A 15,619-nucleotide genomic window follows, 5' to 3' on the forward strand; every position below is an offset into this window, starting at 1 on the left:
TAATAATAATTTTTGTTGAATATTTATTTAATATTTAGACTAGTTAACGTAATTTAAAATAAACTAAATACGCATTTAAACAGTTGTATAGAATGAATGTCAATGATTATAACACATTGCGAAAGGAAATTATGCATTAATATTGCAATCGCACTTTAAAAGCCTTCACTTTTTTATCAGCTTCAACTTCTTACGCGATCCAGTTATATATTTGACGTTTTTCAGGTTCAAAGCGCAATTTATTCTCTCTTATGTTCTCTCTCAATCTCACTCTCCCTCTCTAATTGTTTCTCTCTTTGTATGTCAAACAAACTTGAATCTATGTATATGCGAATTTCAATGTCACTTGTTGATCTTCTAGGGGGCTGTTAGTAAAGACAACTATGTGCGTATGTATTGGAGAGGTTATCTGTACTGGTTGTTCATGCTACCCTGTAAATCAATAATTCAAAAGAAGGTAGAATGATATGTAGCTTAAATAAGTATGTAGTAAGTATTTTAATATATGATAATATTTTTATCCCATCTGTAGGAGAAAACTAAAGAAATTTACTTTAAAAATATTATCAGAAAACAAATTTTATATATATTAAATAAATAATGCTCTTATGTTTGTTTTAGCCTGGAAAATAATAATTTAGTAAAGATCAAATAAGATGAGGCTAAGGTTTCTTATATTAAAATTATCATAACATAATGAAATGAATATACATAAATCTAAAAAAATCACACAATAGTACTGATAAAGAAAAGATTACATTAAAAATAATATAAAAGAACAAATTGGTAAATAGTATACTAAAAACTAATGTTCATTCAACCTTTTGAATTTACGAAATATAGTTTAAATTTCATAAATTTTCATTACTCATTTCAATACATTATTTATAATAGAATTTTAGTCAAGTCTTATCTAAATTACCCATATTGCCAAATAACTAAATACACATTCGTATTTTAAAAAATTCAATACTTATTAATGGGTATGTGAAAGTCAACGACATTTGCCTCGATGCATTGCGAATTCAGAAAGTGCACTTTGTACCGCAGCTGATTAAGAAGAGCTTCATAGGCTCGACAGAAGAGACAGAACAGTTGCAAATGAAACGCGAGAAATGCTTGATGTGATTGCGCTGCTATTAATTTCGCTTGCCATCGGTTTCTGGTATGTGCGGACCAGGCTTAGCTATTGGTCACGTCGATGCATCAGCCATGAGCGACCAAGTTTCCCGATGGGCAACATGAAAGGATTCCGCAAGACGCGACATTTCAAAGATATTCTGACGCCATTGTATGAACGCTTCAAGATCACCGGAGCACCCTTCGTGGGCTTCTACATGATGATGCGCCCTGTGGTGTTGGTACTCGATGTGGAGATGGCCAAACAAGTGTTGATCCGAGACTTTGCCAACTTTGAAGACCGTGGCATGTATCACAATGAACGCGATGATCCACTTACCGGGCATCTCTTTCGCATCGATGGCCCCAAGTGGCGGCCTCTGCGTCAGAAGATGTCTCCGACTTTCAGTTCGGGCAAGATGAAGTATATGTTTCCCACCGTGTGCGCCGTCGGCGAGGAACTGGCTCAAGTCTGTGCCGAGCAAGCTGAGAATGCCATCTGTGGTATTCTGGAGATTAGTGATTTAATGGGCAGATACACGACCGATGTGATTGGTCGCTGCGTCTTTGGCATCGATTGCAATGGACTCCGTAATCCCAACGCCGAGTTCGCTGTAATGGGACGACGAGCGTTCACGGATCGGCGACACAATAAACTGATTGATGGCTTCATTGAGAGTTTTCCCAACTTGGCGCGACGACTGCGGCTCTGTCAAATCCACAAGGATATCACCAACTTTTACATGCGCATTGTGCGGGATACCGTCAAGGAGCGTGAGGTGAAAACCATTATTCGCCCCGATTTTATGAATCTGCTCATCGAGATGAAGCACCGGGGTGAACTCACGCTGGAGGAGATGACCGCTCAAGCGTTTATCTTTTTTGCCGCCGGTTTCGATACGTCGGCATCCACTCTGGGATTCGCGCTCTTCGAACTAGCAAAGCAACCACAAATCCAACAGAAGCTGCGCCAAGAAATCGAAGAGACTATTGAGGCCAAAGGCGGAGAATTCACTTACGAAGTCGTACAGGAGCTGCGCTACATGGAGCTGGTCATAGCAGGTGAGTTCTGACCACAAGATGTAGTAAGTCAAAAGACCGAATTTATCACTCTTTCAGAGACCTTACGCAAGTATCCCGTCTTGCCGCACATTTCCCGCATTTCACGCAATTGCTATCCGGCGATGGGAAATCGACATTTCTATATTGAACCTGGTCAGATGGTACTTATCCCCGTGTATGCCATACACCACGATCCAGATCTGTATCCAGAACCGGAAAAGTTTATCCCCGAGCGTTTTACCATCGAAAATATGCGACAACGTCCCACTGCCTCGTGGTTGCCCTTTGGAGATGGTCCCCGCAATTGTATTGGTATGCGATTTGGCAAGATGCAGACGATCATTGCCTTGGTTCAATTGCTGCGACGCTTTGAGTTCAGTGTCTGTCCACGTACAGAGTCCAAAATAGAGTTTGTCAAGCACAACATATTGCTCGCGCCGGCCACTGGAATCTATCTAAAAGTTGAAGAGATTAGAAAATTGTAGTAAAAATACTTAAGCCACCTGTTACTCACGAAAAAAGAAATGTACTTATCCGAATTTGCTACGACCTCTGCCAGTTACTCCTTCCACTATTGTATTCAATAAACAAAATGAATGAAATCATCAATCTGTGAAATATTAATGCGAGTTTTGTTTAGTTAAGTTCAATTGTTATTTTAATATTCATGTTTAAAACAAAAAAATTTTGTTCATCATTTTCGATTACTACATATTTGGAATACTTCAAAATTTCGTTCCATCATCGTACCTAAGTATTCTTACCCGTATCAAAATAAAGAACCATGTATTCGTTCGAACAGAAAATACTGGGAGTATTTGATATGGGAAAGCATTTCACATTTTGAGTGCAATATTGCGAAAGCTTAGACTAATCTAAACTTTCCTCAGATAAGATAATGTAAGTCCAAGAGTTAAGGTTCAGAATAGTTGTAATTTAAAATGTTTCAATTAAAACAATATTGAAATTACATGTACTATTAGAATACAAGTTACAAATATTTGTGAGCACTCCCCCATAAACGATATTCATAACTATCTTATTGATTGCCGCTCTTATAAGTAAAAGCTTTCAAGAGAGCGAGAGCTTTGGACTATAAATATCAAGTGCTGAGCCTGAAATAAACTCAGTGTGCAACGGGGCGTGAAATGTTGATAATAGCGTTATTTGGTATTATTCTCGGGCTGCTATATTACGCAGTTCGTAATCGGTACACTTACTGGGTTCGTCGAGGAATTCCACACGATGAACCCACATTTCCCAAGGGAAACATGGGAGATTGGCCAACAAAACGTCAGATTGGTGTGATCTTCAAAGATTATTATTTGAAGTACAAGAATAGCGGCAGTCCATTCGCTGGCCTCTATTTCTTTTTTACGAAGACTGTTGTCGTCACCGATCTGGAGCTGACCAAACGCGTGTTAATCAAAGACTTTAATAACTTCGAGGATCGCGGCATATTCTACAATGAAGAAGACGATCCCCTGTCGGCAACTTTGTTTAGTATTGAAGGTCAAAAATGGCGTCATCTGCGGCACAAGCTTTCACCCACCTTCACATCGGGTAAGATGAAGCACATGTTGCCCATTGTGTTGAAAGTGGCCGAAGAAATGTCCAAGGTATTCAACGAGAAGTTGCCATCAGCCAAGGAGTTGGAAATCACCGATTTGGTTGGTCGCTACACTGCCGATGTAATTGGCACTTGTGCCTTTGGTCTCAATTGCAATAGTCAACGTGGTGCGAATGCCGATTTCGTAGACATGGGCAGACGTGCGGTGACTGATCGTCGCTATTATGGTTTGTTGGATTTCTTTATATTCGGATTTCCGAAATTGTCGCGTCGCCTCCATCTGAAAATCACAACCGAAGAGGTTGACGATTTCTATACTCGCATTGTCAGAGAAACCATTGACTATCGCTTGAAGACGAAGGAGAAACGAAATGATTTCATGGACATGCTCATCGAAATGTATCAGAAGCATCAAGAGGGAAATACTGAGGATGGTCTGTCGTTTGAAGAATTAGCTGCCCAGGCTTTCATATTCTTCGTTGCCGGGTTTGAGACGAGCTCCACAACTATGGGCTTTGCCCTCTACGAACTGGCACAACATCAGGATATACAGGACAAGCTTAGAGCGCAAATCAAAGAAGTGCTGGCTAAACACAATAATGAATTCAGCTATGATAATATTAAAGAAATGGAACTCTTAGAGCAGGTCGTTATGGGTAAGTAGCTTAACTAATTTGTTAAACTTTTATTAATATTAATTATTACTCTATGTACAGAAACCCTTCGCAAGTACCCCGTGTTGGCTCATCTAACGAGAAAGGCAAACTCGGATTATTCGCTTGATGATCCCAAATATTTCATTGAAAAAGATAGTGTTGTGGTTATTCCTGCACTGGGCATTCACTATGATCCCGACATCTATCCAGAACCAGAGAAGTTCAAGCCAGAACGCTTCACGGAATCTGCGATCCAGGCGCGGCAATCTTGCACTTGGCTGCCCTTTGGGGATGGTCCTCGGAACTGTATTGGCTCGCGCTTTGGTCTAATGCAGACCTGCGTAGGTCTGGGTCATCTGATTAAGGATTTTAAGTTTTCTGTTTCACCAACCACTCAAATACCCATTACATTTGTAAAGAAAAACATATTGTTATGTGCTGAGAATGGCATTTATCTTAAGGTCGAAAATATATAATTAAAATCTGCATTTGAACAAAAAAAATTGACTACAATATATGATTTTACATTTTAGTATTTCACGTTTTATTCATTTTGCTAAGTAAGATTTAAGAATTTTTTAAAAAGAAAATATTGTTAGACACTCTTGACTCAAAAATGTTATTGTAAAAAAATTAAAACTGAAATTGAGGCAAAAGGTGGAGAATTCACTTACGAAGTCCTGCAGGAGTTGCACTTCATGGAGCTGGTCATAGCATGTGAGTTCTGATCACAAGACGTAGTAAGTCATGAAACCGAATCTATCGGTCTTTCAGAGACCTTACGCAAGTATCCCGTCTTGCCGCACATTTCCCGCATTTCGCGCAATTTACATTTTTAGATTGAACCTGGTCAGATGGTACTTATCCCTGTATATGCCATACACCACGATCCAGATATGTATCCAGAACCGGAAAAGTTTATCCCCGAGCGTTTTACCATCAAAAATGTGCGATAACGTCTTATTGCCTTGTGGTTGCCCTTTGGAGACGGTCCCCGTAATTGTATTGGTATGCGATTTGGCAAGATGCAGACGATCATTGCCTTGGTTCAATTGCTGCGACATTTTTAGTTCAGTGTCCAAATAGAGTTTGTCTATCTTAAAATTGAAGAGATTAGAAAATAGGAGTAAAGACATACTATATGTAAGAAAATCTCAAGAAAATGAATTACTTATCTGTATTTGCCAGTTAGTGCTGTGTTCAATAAACAAAATGAATGAAATCATCAATCTGTGAAGTATTCGTAAGATTTTTGTTTACTTAAGTTCAATTGTTAATTTTATATTCACGTTAAAAAAAATTTTTTTTTTTCATCATTTCCGATTATTTACACACTTTGAATACTTCAAAATTTCGTTCCATCATAATAGCTAAGTATTCTTACCCGTATCAACATAAATAAAAGACTCATAGTATTTGAAATGAGGAAACATTTAACATTTTGGGTGCAATATTGCAAAAGCTTTGACTAATTTAAACTTTCCTCAGATAAGATAATGTAAGCCCGAGAGTTAAAATTCAAAATAGTTATACCCGCTACCCATAGGGTAGAAGAGTATTATAACTTTGTGCCGGTAAGAAATGTATACAACAGAAGGAGTTATTTCCGACCCCAAAATGTATATATATTGTTGATCAGCGTCAACAGCCGAGACGATCTAGCCATGTCCGTCTGTCCGTCTCTCCGAATGAAACACTGGATCTCAGAGACTATAAGAGATAGAACTATAATTCTTCGACAGCATTTGATATGTTTGCACGCAGATCAAGTCTTTTTCAAATTTTTGCCACGCCCACTTCCGTTCGCGCAAATCAACAAAAATCAAATAAGAAGCGTAATTTTAGAGCTAGAACTACGAGTTTTGGTAATACAATAACAACTGTACTAATTGTGATTCTTGAAAATTTAATTGCGATCAGATATAGAAGTTATTCAAGAAATACTTTTGTATGGGCAAAAACGCCTACTTAGTTGCTTTGGCTGACAATCTGGTATATTGTGCCATCTAACATATGGTATATTTTTAATGTGGTACTATATCGGATAACTCACTGTCGAGCACACAAAAATTTTTCAATTCAAACAATATTGAAATTATATGTACTATTAGAATACAAGTTACAAATATTTGTGAGCACTCCCCCATAAACGATATTCATTACTATCTTATTGATTGTCGCTCTAATAAAAACAAGTAAGAAAGCTACAGTCGAGTGTACTCGACTGTGAGATACCCGCTACCCATTTTGAATAAAAGCAAGATATTTTGCGGTATTATTCTCAAAATATACCAAATATACAGCAAAAATACTAAAAATATACCAAATGGTATATGTGGTATATCGATATAGTACCACATTCAAAATATACCATAGACGGCACAATATACCAGATTGTCAGCCAAAGCAACTCAGACCCCTAGTAAGTAGGCGTTTTTGCCCATACAAAAGTATTTCTTTAATAACTTCGACAATTTTTATCTGATCGCAACCAAATTTTCAGGAATCATAACTACTATAGTAAATATTGTATATACCAAATATCAAAATTCGCAACTCTAGCTTTAAAATTACGCTTGCTATTCGATTATTTTGATTTGCGGGGGCGGAAGTGGGCGTGGCAAAAATTTGAAACAAACTTGATCTGCGTGCAAACATAACAAATGCTGTCGAAAAAAAATTATAGCTCTATCTCTTATAGTCTCTGAGATCTAGGTGCTCATACGGACAGACGGACAGACGGACGGACGGACAGACGGACAGACGGACATGGCTATATTGTCTCGGCTGTTGACGCTGATCAAGAATATATATACTTTATAGGGTCGGAGATGCCTCCTTCTACCTGTTACATACATTTCCTGCCGGCACAAAGTTATAATACCCTTCTACCCTATGGGTAGCGGGTATAAAAAGCTTTCATGAAAGCTTCGGAGTATAAATATCAAGTGCTGAGCCTGAAATAAACTCAGTCTGCAACAGGGCGTGAAATGTTGATTATAGCGTTAATTGGTATTATTCTCGGGCTGCTATATTACGCAGCCCGTAATCGGTACACTTACTGGGTTCGTCGTGGAATCCCGCACGATGAGCCAACGTTTCTCAAGGGCAACATGGGAGACTGGCCATCGAAACGTCAGTTTAGTGTGATCTTCAAAGATTATTATTTGAAGTACAAGAATAGCGGCAGTCCATTCGCTGGCCTCTATTTCTTTTTTACGAAGACTGTTGTCGTCACCGATCTGGAACTAACCAAATGCGTGTTAATCAAAGACTTTAATAACTTTGAGAATCGCGGCATATTCTACAATGAAGAAGACGATCCCCTGTCGGCAACTTTAGTCACCATTGAAGGTCAAAAATGGCGTCATCTGCGGCACAAGCTTTCACCCACCTTCACATCGGGTAAGATAAAGCACATGTTGCCCATTGTGTTGAAAGTGGCCGAAGAAATGTCCAAGGTATTCAACGAGAAGTTGCCATCAGCCAAGGAGTTGGAAATCACCGATTTGGTCGGTCGCTACACTGCCGATGTAATTGGCACTTGTGCCTTTGGTCTCAATTGCAATAGCCAACGTGGTGCGAATGCAGGTTTCGTAGAGATGGGCAAACGTGCGGTGACTGAGACTCGCTATTATGGTCTCTTGGATTTCTTTATATTCGGATTTCCGAAATTGTCGCGTCGCCTCCATCTGAAGGTCACACCCGAAGACGTTAACGATTTCTATACTCGCATTGTCAGAGAAACAATTGACTATCGCTTGAAGTCGAAGGAGAAACGCAATGATTTCATGGACATGCTCATCGAAATGTATCAAAAGCATCAGGTGGGAAATACTGAGAATGGTCTGTCGTTTGAAGAATTAGCTGCCCAGGCTTTCATATTCTTCGTTGCCGGGTTTGAGACGAGCTCCACAACTATGGGCTTTGCCCTCTACGAACTAGCACAACATCAGGATATACAGGACAAGCTTAGAGCGCAAATCAAAGAAGTACTGGCTAAACATAATAATGAATTCAGCTATGATAATATTAAAGAAATGGAACTCTTAGAGCAGGTCGTTATGGGTAAGTAGTTTAACTAATTTATTAAATTTTTATGAATATTAATAATCACTCTTTGTACAGAAACCCTGCGCAAGTATCCCGTGTTGGCTCATCTAACGAGAAAGGCCAACTCGGACTATTCACCTGATGATCCCAAATATTACATTGAAAAAGACAGTTTTGTGATTATTCCTGCCCTGGGCATACACTATGATCCCGACATCTATCCGGAACCAGAGAAGTTCAAGCCAGAACGCTTCACGGAATCTGCGATCCAGGCACGACCATCTTGCACTTGGCTGCCCTTTGGCGATGGTCCTCGGAACTGTATTGGCTCGCGCTTTGGCCTAATGCAGACTTGTGTAGGTCTGGGCCATCTGATTAAGGACTTTAAGTTTTCTGTTTCACCAACCACACAAGTACCTATTAAATATGTAAAGAAAAACATATTGTTATCTGCTGAAAATGGCATTCATCTTAAGGTCGAAAAGATATAATTAACATCTGCATTTGTAAAAAAAAAACTCAACTACAATATATGCTTTAAAATATTAGTATTTCACGTATTATTCATTCGTTTTATTTAATAATCGTTTAAAGTAAAATTTTAGAATTTTTTAAAAGAAAATATTGTTAGTCACTCTTGACCCAAAAATGTTATTTAAAAAAAAATAAAACTGAAATTGAGACCAAAGGCGGAGAATTCACTTACGAAGTCGTGCAGGAACTCCGCGATATGGAGCTGGTCATAGCAGGTAATTTCTGACCACAAGATGTAGTAAGTCAAAATACCGAATTTATCCTGCCGCACATTGCCCGCATTTCACGCAATTGCTATCCGGCGATGGGAAATCGACATTTCTATGTTGAACCTGGTCAGATGGTACTTATCCCCGAGTATGCAAAACACCACGATCAAGATCTGTATCCAGAACCGGAAAAGTTTATCCCCGAGCGCTTTACCATCGAAAATATGCGTCAACGTCCCACTGCCTCGTGGTTGCCCTTTGGAGATGGTCCCCGCAATTGTATTGGTATGCGATTTGGCAAGATGCAGACGATCATTGCCTTGGTTCAATTGCTGCGACATTTTTAGTTCAGTGTATGCCCACGCACAGAATCCAAAATAAAGTTTGTCTATCTGAACGTTGAAGAGATTAGAAAATACTCGGAGTATTTGATATGGGGAAGCATTTCACATTTTGAGTGTTACATTGCGAAAGCTTAGACTAATTTAAACTTTCCTCAGATAAGATAATGTAAGCCCGAGAGTTAAAATTCAAAATAGTTATACCCGCTACCCATAGGGTAGAAGAGTATTATAATTTTGTGCCGGTAAGAAATGTATACAACAGAAGGAGTTATTTCCGACCCCAAAATGTATATATATTGTTGATCAGCGTCAACAGCCGAGACGATCTAGCCATGTCCGTCTGTCCGTCTCTCCGAATGAAACACTGGATCTCAGAGACTATAAGAGATAGAACTATAATTCTTCGACAGCATTTGTTATGTTTGTACGCAGATCAAGTTTTTTTCAAATTTTTGCCACGCCCACTTCCGTTCGCGCAAATCAACAAAAATCGAATAAGAAGCGTAATTTTAGAGCTAGAGCTGTGAATTTTGGTATATACAATAATAACTGTGTTAATTGTGATTCTTTAAAAATTAATTGCGATCAGCTAATATATATCGAATAAATACTTTTGTATGGGCAAAAACGCCTACTTACTAGAGGGGTTAGTTGCTTTGGCTGACAATCTGGTATATTGTGCCGTCTACGGTACATTTTTAATTTAAATAATTAAAACAATATTGAAATTATATGTATTATTAGAATACAAGTTACAAATATTTGTAAGCACTCCCCCATATTCGATATTCATAACTATCTTATTGATTGCCGCTCTTATAAGTAAAAGCTTTTAAGAGAGCGAGAGCTTTGGACTATAAATATCAAGTGCTGAGCCTGAAATAAACTCAGTGTGCAACGGAGCGTGAAATGTTGATCATAGCGTTAATTGGTATTATTCTCGGGCTGCTATATTACGCAGTTCGTAATCGGTACACTTACTGGGTTCGTCGAGGAATTCCGCACGATGAGCCCACATTTCCCAAGGGAAACATGGGAGATTGGTCATCGAAACGTCAGCTTAGTGTGATTTTCAAAGATTATTATTTGAAGTACAAGAATAGCGGCAGTCCATTCGCTGGCCTCTATTTCTTTTTTACGAAGACTATTGTCGTCACCGATTTGGAGCTTGCCAAACGTGTGTTAATCAAAGACTTTAATAACTTCGAGAATCGCGGCATATTCTACAATGAAGAAGACGATCCCCTGTCGGCAACTTTAGTCACCATTGAAGGTCAGAAATGGCGTCATCTACGGCACAAGCTTTCGCCCACCTTCACGTCGGGCAAGATGAAGCACATGTTGCCCATTGTGTTGAGAGTGGCCGAAGAAATGTCCAAGGTATTCAACGAGAAGTTACCATCGGCCAAGGAGCTGGAAATTACCGATCTGGTTGGTCGATACACTGCCGATGTAATTGGAACTTGTGCCTTTGGTCTCAATTGCAATAGCCAACGTGGTGCGAATGCCGATTTTGTAGACATGGGCAAACGTGCGGTGACTGAGCGTCGCTATTTTGGTCTCTTGGATTTCTTTATATTCGGATATCCGAAACTGTCGCGTCGCCTCCATCTGAAAATCACAACTGAAGAGGTTAGCGATTTCTATACTCGCATTGTCAGAGAAACCATCGACTATCGCCTGAAGACGAAGGAGAAACGAAATGATTTCATGGACATGCTCATCGAAATGTATCAGAAGCATCAGGAGGGAAATACTGAGGATGGTCTGTCGTTTGAAGAATTAGCTGCCCAGGCTTTCATATTCTTCGTCGCCGGGTTTGAAACGAGCTCCACAACTATGGGCTTTGCCCTCTATGAACTGGCACAACATCAGGATATACAGGACAAGCTTAGAGCGCAAATCAAAGAAGTGCTGGCTAAGCACAACAATGAGTTTAGTTATGATAATATCAAAGAAATGGCACTCTTAGAACAGGTCGTCATGGGTAAGTAGTTCGACTAATTCATTACATTTTTGTAAATATTAACGATCACTCTTTGTACAGAAACCCTGCGCAAGTACCCCGTGTTGGCTCATCTAACGAGAAAGGCAAACTCGGATTATTCGCTTGATGATCCCAAATATTTCATTGAAAAAGATAGTGTTGTGGTTATTCCTGCACTGGGCATTCACTATGATCCCGACATCTATCCAGAACCAGAGAAGTTCAAGCCAGAACGCTTCACGGAATCTGCGATCCAGGCGCGGCAATCTTGCACTTGGCTGCCCTTTGGGGATGGTCCTCGGAACTGTATTGGCTCGCGCTTTGGTCTAATGCAGACCTGCGTAGGTCTGGGCCATCTGATTAAGGACTTTAAGTTTTCTGTTTCACCAACCACACAAGTACCTATTAAATTTGTAAAGAAGAACTTATTGTTATCTGCTGAAAATGGCATTCATCTTAAGGTCGAAAAGATATAATTAACATTTTCATTTGTTAAAAAAAAAAACTTGACTTTTACTTTTTTTAGTATTTAAAGTTTTATTCGTTTCGTTTTATTTTATTATCACATAAGGTAAGATTTTATATTAAATAATTCGTAAATTAAAACAAAAAAACATTGTAAGTAAAATAAAAAATTACTAATATTAAAAGTCTTTATAAATCGCTGTTTGAAAATATGATTATCTTTGTTTTATTACTAATGGCGTTATAACACACAATATATTAATGTTAGTTAGTATTCGATATGATTCGAAAATTGAAAATGGATTCTGCTCAAGTATTTTCTAAATTGTGAAATAGAAATTATTTAAAAAACTAAAAAATAGTGTCGGACCCTTGATCAAAGTCAACTACCGAGACTATTGAACTTTACGTTCGTATCCGAACCTATATCTCAGAGACTACAGAAGCTGTGGAATTAAACTAAGTAGTTGACTATACTAGTCTTGCTGATTTGGTTGATAACTTAAAAGTTTTTGAAAAACAATTTGGAAGACGAATCCTGTCTGTTGTGTGTAACTAACAGTCAATCAGTACTTACCTATAAGTTAATCCTTAAGATTTACTTGAAAATTTATATAAATTATTAAGCGTGCACGAATATACAAAACAACATAACATCAAACATTATTTGAGTTCATATTTGAAATGTGCGAAAAAATAAAAAATAATAAGCAATGCCTGGAATTGGAATTAATTAGTAGTAACAAGCATTTATAGAATCTGAGATACCGATGTATTAAAATTACAACCGTAATACTTAATAAATAAATAACAATTAATATAATTTTATATTAATGTTTAATGTTTAAAAAAACATTAGAGGAATTTAAAACGTTTTAAAGGGTCATATATTTAAAACACCTATCATTTAATAAAACGAAAGCGGTAAGATAGTTGTCGCGGGAAGGTTCAAAGTATTGTCGTTTAACTTTAATAATTTCCATAAGTTCCAAACAATTACGTTGACCCACAAGCTCATAATTAGTGCTCTCAATGCATATTAGGTACATTTTAATAGTCGTTATTAGTCTAAGGTACCATAAGTAAGACGTCTAAATCCACTCGCTGAATTTTTTAGACCCTTTAATTTAAACAAATAAAAACGAGTCTATTACATCTCCGAGCACATGATTGTATGTATTCTGAATCTGTCCGTCCGTAAATATCATCACTCTGAACTGAGGAACTACTTATGTAAAAGATACAGACATTGAATAATTGTAATATCTCCTACCAATTCCATAATATTCGCCAAACTTCTTAAAGCCTACATCATAGATACTACTACTCGTACATGTATACACCTTAGATACTTTTTGTGTTTTTTTAACTTGAGTTCATTTACATGTCGACCATTTGTGTGAGTAAGAAAATCTTAATCTTTCCATCATTTATTTGAACGCAAGTTACAATTTGTTTATGACTCTCATAATAAAAAATAAAAGTGAAGGGTCTACTACAGCTAAAATGAGCAGCTTTCTTACTTGTTTATTATACAAAATACCAAAAACCCTAATTTTAATTGATGTCCTGACCTGGTCAACGGACTACACGATGGACTATAAATGTGTTTGCGCTAAGACAACTGCCAAACAGTTTCGGTTAATTTGTTGAAGTAAAATGTTCGTCTCGATTTACCTAGCCGCGGGTGTCTGTATCAGTTTCTACATATGGATGAAGTGGCGTTTCTCCTATCTGAAGCGTCGTGGCATTGCCCACGAACCTCCCCTGCCCATAGTGGGCAACATGTGGGGCTGGCGAGTGACCCAACATACCTCGCAGATAATGCAAAGGCTATATCTGAAGTACAAACACTTGGGACCTTATGTGGGGGCATACTTCCTCATGACACCTATTTACATTATAACGGATATGGAGCTATTGAAACGCGTACTCATTAAAGACTTTACGAATTTCGACAGTCGCGGACTATTCTACAATGAGCAGGACGATCCATTGTCCGCCCACCTCTTCGCTGTTGATGGTCCCAAGTGGCACAGCCTGAGACCACGAATGACTCCCATTTTCAGTGGAGCCAAAATGAAACTAATGTTTCTAACAGTCACCCGAACGGCTCAGGAACTAGTCAAAGTGCTAAAGGAGCGCTGTGGCGGAGCAGCTGCTTCCTTAGAGGTTACCAAGCTGTTGGCCTGCTATACATCGGATACGATAGGAACTGCGATATTTGGACTAGAGTGCAACGGGCTGCGGGATCCGAAGGCACCCTTTGTGCAAATGGGTCTCAATGCCATGCTGAAAAAGCGTTATGATTACATTTTTTGCTTGTTCTTCCCCAAGCTCAGTCTAAAGCTGCATCTCAAGCGCACGCCTGCTGATGTGGAGGCCTTTTACATGGGCCTGGTGAAGGACACCATCAAGTACAGGGAAGAACACAACATTAAGTGCAATGATTTCGTGGGAATTATGCTGGAAATGAAACAAAAGTACGAGGCGGGAAACACGGAGGAGGGATTGACTCTCAATGAGATTGCCGCGCAGATGTACGTGTTCCTTGTGGCTGGATTTGAGACAACAGCCACAGCTTTAAGCTTGGCTCTATATGAGCTAGCACGCAACGAGCATATACAAAGCCAGCTGCGTGAGGAGATTGAGGAGGCAATTGCTCAGCATAGCGAACACGGTGAGCTCACCTACGAAGCATTGCAGAAAATTAAGTATCTTGACCAGGTCATTTCTGGTAAGCATTAAAAACTCTTTACGAATTGCAAATATTACAAAAATGCTTTGCAGAGACCCTTCGTATGTATCCCGTTGCCACGGAGCATTTGCGCCGTACCAATGCTCGCTATGAAGTGCCTGGTCATCCGCATCATTATCTGCCAGCTGGGGCACAGCTCATCATTCCCGTCTATTCCATACATCACGATCCCGAGTACTATCCGGAGCCAGAGAAGTTTCAGCCAGAACGTTTCAGTGACGAGGCCATCCAACAGCGTCCCAGCTGTGCCTTTATTCCATTTGGTCAAGGTCCCCGCATTTGTATTGGGATGCGATTTGGCCGCATCAAAGTCGCTGTGGGTCTCATCGCATTGTTGCGTAATTTTCGCTTCAGTTTCGCTGACGAAACGCCACAGCGAATGCAATTCGAGAATCATTCATTTCTATTGCACACAAAGGGCGGGTTCAAGCTGCGGGTGGAAGCACTGCAATAAAATATCTATTACAAATTGTAAAAAATGTCTAGACAAAGAGAACATTTGCTACAGTGAGAAAAGTGCAATTGAGTTGAAATACTTAAACTTTCAGTGTCAATTCAAAATACTATTTATTAAAAGGGTGTATTTATCAATTTATGCTATGTGTAGCTCTAATGTTCTTCAAGCACACAGCCATAAAAAGAATACAAACAACAATGTCAAACCAGTTGACAATGTAGTAGAAAAACTCAACTTGTTAGACGACGCAATGTATCAATTATCGCTCTCCATATATGCGAGAGAAAGAGAGAGAGAGAGAGAGAGAGAGAGAGAGAGAGAGCGATTTTTATAAAGCTTTAATTCTGCTCTCTCTGTGCTCAATTATCATTTGCAAAGAGAGTGAGTGAGCTTTCGACTTATATT

The 15,619-nt window shown here is 38.9% G+C and overlaps 3 protein-coding genes and 1 pseudogene across 7 annotated transcripts; all 4 read left to right on the forward strand.

The window, feature by feature from the left end:
• The first annotated feature begins 1,080 nt into the window (after nucleotides 1-1,080).
• On the forward strand, nucleotides 1,081-4,939 carry LOC117566352 (uncharacterized). Its single transcript, XM_034245839.2, has 5 exons — nucleotides 1,081-2,181; nucleotides 2,239-2,662; nucleotides 2,962-2,995; nucleotides 3,312-4,407; nucleotides 4,468-4,939. The coding sequence occupies exons 1-5, from the start codon at nucleotides 1,116-1,118 to the stop codon at nucleotides 4,881-4,883; spliced, it is 3,036 nt and encodes a 1,011-aa protein (XP_034101730.2). The 5' UTR covers nucleotides 1,081-1,115; the 3' UTR covers nucleotides 4,884-4,939.
• Nucleotides 4,940-5,006: 67 nt separating this feature from the next.
• Nucleotides 5,007-5,531, forward strand: LOC127565706 (cytochrome P450 6a22-like; annotated as a pseudogene).
• Nucleotides 5,532-7,392: 1,861 nt separating this feature from the next.
• Nucleotides 7,393-12,050, forward strand: LOC117566350 (probable cytochrome P450 6a23). Of its 5 annotated transcripts, none has more exons than XM_052005162.1 (3): nucleotides 7,393-8,475; nucleotides 8,536-8,820; nucleotides 11,880-12,050. In XM_052005162.1, exons 1-3 carry the CDS (start codon nucleotides 7,398-7,400, stop codon nucleotides 12,008-12,010), a joined length of 1,494 nt encoding a protein of 497 aa, XP_051861122.1. In that variant the 5' UTR covers nucleotides 7,393-7,397; the 3' UTR covers nucleotides 12,011-12,050. The 5 variants fall into 5 exon arrangements, with proteins under 5 accessions (XP_051861122.1, XP_051861121.1, XP_051861120.1 ...); XM_052005161.1 differs by lacking the exon at nucleotides 8,536-8,820 and adding an exon at nucleotides 11,294-11,534 and having other exon boundaries at nucleotides 7,393-8,234; nucleotides 11,595-12,045; XM_052005160.1 differs by lacking the exon at nucleotides 8,536-8,820 and adding an exon at nucleotides 10,861-11,534 and having other exon boundaries at nucleotides 7,393-7,801; nucleotides 11,595-12,040.
• A 1,593-nt stretch (nucleotides 12,051-13,643) lies between these two features.
• LOC117566725 (probable cytochrome P450 6a23) lies at nucleotides 13,644-15,501 on the forward strand. Its single transcript, XM_034246268.2, has 2 exons — nucleotides 13,644-14,736; nucleotides 14,790-15,501. The coding sequence occupies exons 1-2, from the start codon at nucleotides 13,659-13,661 to the stop codon at nucleotides 15,209-15,211; spliced, it is 1,500 nt and encodes a 499-aa protein (XP_034102159.1). The 5' UTR covers nucleotides 13,644-13,658; the 3' UTR covers nucleotides 15,212-15,501.
• Nucleotides 15,502-15,619: the final 118 nt, after the last annotated feature.

The sequence above is a fragment of the Drosophila albomicans genome, chromosome 3, assembly GCF_009650485.2.
Source record: "Drosophila albomicans strain 15112-1751.03 chromosome 3, ASM965048v2, whole genome shotgun sequence".
NCBI classification, from domain to species: domain Eukaryota; kingdom Metazoa; phylum Arthropoda; class Insecta; order Diptera; family Drosophilidae; genus Drosophila; species Drosophila albomicans.

Coding starts and splice junctions, on each gene's coding strand:
- LOC117566725 (XM_034246268.2), top strand. CDS start 13,659: ATGTTCGTCTCGATTTACCTAGCCGCGGGTGTCTGTATCAGTTTCTAC. Junction 14,737..14,789: donor TCTTGACCAGGTCATTTCTG/GTAAGCATTAAA, acceptor AATGCTTTGCAG/AGACCCTTCGTATGTATCCC.
- LOC117566350 (XM_052005162.1), top strand. CDS start 7,398: ATGTTGATTATAGCGTTAATTGGTATTATTCTCGGGCTGCTATATTAC. Junction 8,476..8,535: donor CTTAGAGCAGGTCGTTATGG/GTAAGTAGTTTA, acceptor CTCTTTGTACAG/AAACCCTGCGCAAGTATCCC. Junction 8,821..11,879: donor CCTAATGCAGACTTGTGTAG/GTCTGGGCCATC, acceptor AGACCTGCGTAG/GTCTGGGCCATCTGATTAAG.
- LOC117566352 (XM_034245839.2), top strand. CDS start 1,116: ATGCTTGATGTGATTGCGCTGCTATTAATTTCGCTTGCCATCGGTTTC. Junction 2,663..2,961: donor GTTGAAGAGATTAGAAAATT/GTAGTAAAAATA, acceptor ATCAAAATAAAG/AACCATGTATTCGTTCGAAC. Junction 2,996..3,311: donor TCGAACAGAAAATACTGGGA/GTATTTGATATG, acceptor AAATAAACTCAG/TGTGCAACGGGGCGTGAAAT.